The sequence below is a fragment of the Melospiza melodia genome, chromosome 21 (assembly GCF_035770615.1).
Source record: "Melospiza melodia melodia isolate bMelMel2 chromosome 21, bMelMel2.pri, whole genome shotgun sequence".
NCBI lineage: Eukaryota > Metazoa > Chordata > Aves > Passeriformes > Passerellidae > Melospiza > Melospiza melodia.
In genome coordinates this window covers 3,305,470-3,310,964 of record NC_086214.1, presented here as the reverse complement: position 1 = coordinate 3,310,964, position 5,495 = coordinate 3,305,470, and the positions used below count along the sequence as shown (strand labels likewise).

The 5,495-nt window shown below is 51.9% G+C and overlaps 1 protein-coding gene across 1 annotated transcript; it reads right to left on the bottom strand.

Moving 5' to 3' along the window:
- Positions 1 to 2,362: 2,362 nt before the first annotated feature.
- Positions 2,363 to 4,131, bottom strand: LOC134427829 (C-C motif chemokine 4 homolog). Its single transcript, XM_063173950.1, has 3 exons — positions 3,726 to 4,131; positions 3,115 to 3,226; positions 2,363 to 2,789 (listed from the first exon to the last, which is right to left on the bottom strand). Exons 1-3 carry the CDS (start codon positions 3,796 to 3,798, stop codon positions 2,702 to 2,704), a joined length of 273 nt encoding a protein of 90 aa, XP_063030020.1. The 5' UTR covers positions 3,799 to 4,131; the 3' UTR covers positions 2,363 to 2,701.
- Positions 4,132 to 5,495: the final 1,364 nt, after the last annotated feature.

Below are 5,495 nucleotides of genomic sequence, written 5' to 3'. Positions count from 1 at the left end.
TTAGTGATTCTGTGGGTCTGGGTGGGTGGACTCACCTGGAGTAGAGCAGGATTGGGAAAGAAAAGCAGAAACAAGGAGAGAAACAAGGCTCAAGCAGAGAGACCTTCGAGTTCCCACCTGGACTTGGGCAGATACACAGACCATGTTTGTACTTAGCCTGATCCATCCAGCCCCCACTTTCCACAGGGCAGCACCAAGGATGGGATGTATAAACGGGTGGGTTTAGGAGAAAGGATTCTTGGACAAAGTGGCCAGTGCAAGTTGAAAAGACAGAAATTGAAGAGGCTGAGGTGTGAGGCCAAGATCCAACTATCCGCTCTCCAGGAGTGGCAGGGAGAGGCCATTCCAGGATGTTCATTATGGGTTTGGGAGCAGTGACCAGCCAGGAGAAAAGGTGGGCACTGGCACTGAGGGTGTCCCTGGCACCTTTCTCCTCCCAGGGCTTCTTCAAGTGAAGCTGGGAGAGAGGGAACAGCCACAGGGTTCATGCTCTCAAAAAGGCCAGAGAAAACCAGGCTATCCAGTGTTTTGCCCATGGGACCATGAAGGTCTTCTGATCTCCTGATGCCTTCTGCCGCTGCAGGCAGGGAAGGAAACGTTCCCTAAGTCCAGCAACTGGAAACTCAAACCAGAAAGGCTTGAGAGGGAAATTCCCACAAGTGCCTGGCACACAGCCAGGGACTGTCCTGAGGGGAGGCAGCTGCAGCACTGGATGATCCAGCCTCTCCAGCCTGTCCCTGCATCCTGGGCATGGGATAAACCCCAGTACTCCCCTCAGCTTCCCTTTCTCCAAAACATCCATCCTCCATCCCCTCTCAGCTCAGAGTCCCAGAACAGGGACAATCTGGGGCTCCTGTATTGCTCTGCAGTGCCAAACTTGGGGTTGGGATGTCCTCAGGGGTAGGGGAGACATCCAGCGCCCCATTCCTGGGATCTTCACCTGCTCCTGTCCATCCACCAACCACTCTGCCCCACAGTTTCACAGCACAGTGAGGCAGCCACACTCAGGATACACCCCCTGCAGATTTGCACCTCTCCATGTATGGCCCCAGCACCAAATCCTGGGGCACAGAATGCTCCTGGGCTGGGCTGCCCTTGCCTGGGATGCTGCTCCTTGGGGGTTCATCACCCTCTTGACTACAGCCAGCTTTCCTGCCCAGAAAACACAAGACTAGAGAGAAATCACAAGACAATACAGAGGTGCTTTCCCAGCCTCAGAGTTGCCAAATCTGACCTATAACTGCAGGGGAAAAAAAAATAAACACTAAGAGAAAGCTTGTTTTTTTGCTTTAGGAAGAACAAGCTGTGGGCAAGGCTAGGCCAGCTCTGGACTATGCTGTGGGGGCAGTGGAAGAGGGTCTGTAAGAAGGATGGGAACAAAACTTTTAGCAGGGTCTGCTGCTGTAGGTCAAAGAGGAGTGGTATTACACTGAAGGAGGGCTGTTTAGAATGAGCATTGGGAAGAAATTCTTCCCTGTGAGGGTGGTGAGGCCCAGGCACCCAGAGCAGCTGTGGCTGCTCCAGCCCTGGAAGTGTCCAAGGCCAGGTTGGACAGGGCTTGGACCATGAGGGTCCAGTAGAAGGAGTCCCTGCCCACAGCAGGGGTGGAGTGAGATGAGCTTTAAGTTCCTTTATACCCAAATCCTTTTGGGATTTCTTCACGGAGTGCAGATGTCAAGGAACTCTGAGCATGATCTCCATGGACAAGGTGTGCCCAGCACTGTGCCTTTGGGCACCTGCTCCTTCCCATTCATGTTCCCATGGAAAGCTGCATCCTGAGAACAACTGCAGAACAACTGAACAATCTGCTGGTTGTTTTACCCCTACAGCAAGAGCTGGACCTTTCCCCTTGTTCTACAGGTGGGGAAGTGAGGAACGACCTTCATTGGGGTGGTCAGAATGAAAGATGGGGTCCCTGTCCCTCTGCAGCGCTGCTGGTCTCAATGCTGCACACCCAAGTGTCAGTTTGATGTGGGGTTGGGAGCAGCAAATGTGTGCGACGTGCCTGGGAGTGTAGAGAGCAGATTCATGAATGCAAAAGTCCCCCATGTGGGTATAAACACTTCTAATTCTGTAGAGGATGTGGGGACTGGGGGTGTGTGCTGGGGGGGAATGAGGTTTTGGAGGCTGTTCCTGAGACTGCAGTATGGAAACTTTATGGGTTTGCCTCAAACCATTTCCCATCTTCACGTGTCCTATAGAGGCTCAGATGGCTCAGAGGTTTGTTCTGTGTGTGCTGATGAACATCACACAGAGGCACGTAAAAGGGAAAAAGCAAAGGTTTTCTCCAAATTCTTTATTCTCTGGAATCACGAATTGACATGTATAAACCAGGGTTTCCCATCATCAAACATTGGGTCACCCTCCTAGAAATACCTTCCTTGTCACCCCCCTATAAATAATATAATCATCCACAGAAAAAAAAAGGACTGATGGCCCCATATGATGATTTCTTAAATAACTTCAAATAATACAGCAGCCAAGGTGCAGTCCCAGGGGCCTGGGGTTGGGCAGAGGGATGAGGCTGAAGCCCGGTCTGTGCAAGCAAGGACGAGCAGCAGCCCCCAGCACAAGGTGCCCTTCCAGCAGTCCCTCGGGGACACCTGCAGATGCTCCTGTGGCTCCTCTTGTCCCAGGGTCCTGCTCCATGGCTGGAGCTCAGGATAACATGACAGTAGCTGCTCTTGCCACACTGCTTCGCTCAGTTCTGCCCCAAAATTCTCAGGTAGCTTCGGACCCAGTTGTTTTCAGGATTGGCACAGACCTGGCGGCCTTCCTTTGTGACAAACCTGTGGAACAGGGATGGGACATGTTAGAGCTCTGCTCACACCTGCTTCCCAGGAGAACCTGGATCCCAGCTCTGAGCATTGCAAGAAGATTTCCCCTGTGCTGATGCTGAGGGCAGCAGCTGGCAGTGATGCTCCCCACTCCATCCCTTCCTCCACTCCTGCAGGAGCATCCCTGGGAATGCCCCCACGAGCATCCCCAGCAATCCCTGTGAGAGCCCCTTCTCCTCGGTGTTCCCCTCTCCCTGCTCTGCTCCTACAGCCCCTTGCAGGGCAGAGCTGGTCACCCCCACCCCCAGTGCTGTCCCTGTCCCAAGCTGGCACTCACACGATGCCTGGCTGGGGGCAGTTGCTGCTGGTGCTGTAATGGTGCTGGATGAGCCTCCGTGGCAGCTTGTGCTGGCTGTATGTGAAACAGCAGGTTGGGATCTCCAGTCCAGCTACAAGAGGCAAAGGAAGACAATGTGAGCTCTGGGACCTGTGCTGGCAGGGAAGGTGGTGAGAAATTAGCGAATAATTAAGGTTGAAATGGACATTGGGGATCATCTGGTCCAATGCCCCAAGCAGTATCAAGGTGCTGTGAGATTCTCACTCTGCCATTGCTCGTAGCTTCACTTCCACAACTCCTCCAGCCCCAGGGCAGAGGCTGAAATCTCTCAATTCTAACCAGGAATAAGTACTTTGAGCCCAGGTTGGATAGATGGATGGATGGATGGATGGATGGATGGATGGATGGATGGATGGATGGATGGATGGATGGATGGATGGATGGATGATTTTCTGATTCCAGGGTTCCTACATGCAGTTGATCTCTGGGCAGAGTGAAGAATGGCAAAAATGCTGAAAATTTCCCGCTTATCTGTCATGAGAGCTCAATGGAGAAATAATAGGGAAGGTTCATATCTGTTCTCCCTTCACAAATGAAAAAGCAGGACTCACCTGGTCCAGAGAAAGTCTGGGAGAAGGAGGCTGAAATGAGGAGAAGAGCCAATCCAGCTGCAGAGACCTTCATCTTTCTGTTGGGTGAGGGCTGCCAGGGCAGGAGCAGAAGCTCTGAAAGATGCAGCTCAGTGTGCAACAGCTGGATTCAGCCCTCTTTTAAAAGGGAGTCCTGGAGGCAGCTGGGAGCAGCCGAAATGGAAATTCCAGGATGATGATAAAGGATGACATGAAAGTGAAACAGCTGAAGGGAATTAGAGGGAACAGAAAAAGGCGAGGTAGAATGGAATGGTCCCTCACAATGCCAAGTGACTCAGCATTCATTTTTGCTTTATTCAAATGAAAGGAAACTAAAATGTGCCAAGTGACCTGGCCACAAAAAGGATAATGGTCCCACTGGACTCCAGAGGGGGTTTTCCCTATGAGGCTATGTAGGGAAAGACAATGTTTGCCTAGGATTACGCAGCTCTGGAAAAACCCCAGCAGGCAGCACAGAAGTGCTCTCGTGCCGTTGTGAGCTGGATGTTTGCCAGAGACTGCTGAGCTGCTGTCCCAGAGCTCAGGGGCAGCTGCCCTGAGGGCTCTGTGCCACCCACAGCACTCAGCCTGCCTCCCCACACCCGCAGGGCTGGAATTCATCCGGCCCAGTCCCTGGAGATGCTGTCCAGGACCGTGTCCAGTGGGATGCGAGACTCCACAGCCTCTCTGGACAGCCTGCTTCAGAGTGCAATAAAGCTTTATCTGGTGTTTAATTAGAATTTCTTGTTGCCTCTTGTCCTGTTAGTGGCCACCACTGAGAGTTGGGCTGCATCTACTTTGCTCCACATACATTGGTAAGAATCCTCTGAGCCCTCTCCATCCTGAACCGTACCAGCATCTCCTCCCTGGAGAAGTGCTACTATCTCTTTTTCATCCCCATGGCCCTTTGCTGGACTGTCTCAGTATGTCCATACATCTCTAATCCTGGGGAGTCCAGAACTGGACTCAGCTCTTGAGGAACAGACTCACCAATGCTTACTAGAGGGGAAGGGTCCCCTCCTTCAACCTGCTGTCAATGTTCCTCCTCATGCAGCCCAGGAGCCTGATGGAATTTTGGTGGCAAGGGAATATTGCTGCTCATGTCCAGCCTGGTGCCCACCAGGAGCCCCAGGTCCTTTTGTGCCAAACTGCTTTCCAGCTGGTCAGCACTGCCATGTACTGATGCCTGGGGATGTTCCTTCACAGGGTCAGGACTTGGCACTTCTTTTTGAGCTTCATGAGGTTCTCCATCCTGATGAGGTCTCCATGGATTTCACACAGGCCAAAAGTGATAAGAGGGAACAGCTTAAAACTAAAACAAAAAAACAAAAAAAAAACAAAAAAACAAAAAAAACCCAAACAAAAAAAAAAAAAAAAAAAAAAAAAAAAAAAAAAAAAAAAGGGAGATTAAATATTAGCAAGAAATTCTTCTCTGTGAGGGTAGTGAGACCCTGGAGCAGCTTGCTCCCAGGGAGAAGCAGTGGCTGCCCCCTCCCTGGCAGTGCCCAAGGCCAGGCTGGACAGGCCTTGGAGCAGCCTGGGACAGTGGAAAGTGTCCCTGCCCATGGCAGGGGGGACAGACCTGCGTGGGTTTTAAGGTCTCTTTCATCCCAAAACAGTCCATGATTCTATGATGGCAGCATGTCCCTCTCACGTGACAAGCCACCCTCCCAGCTTTGTGTCACCTGCCAGCTCGCTGAGGGTGACCTTTGTCCCATCGGCCGGGACATAAACATATTAAGGACTAGCCAG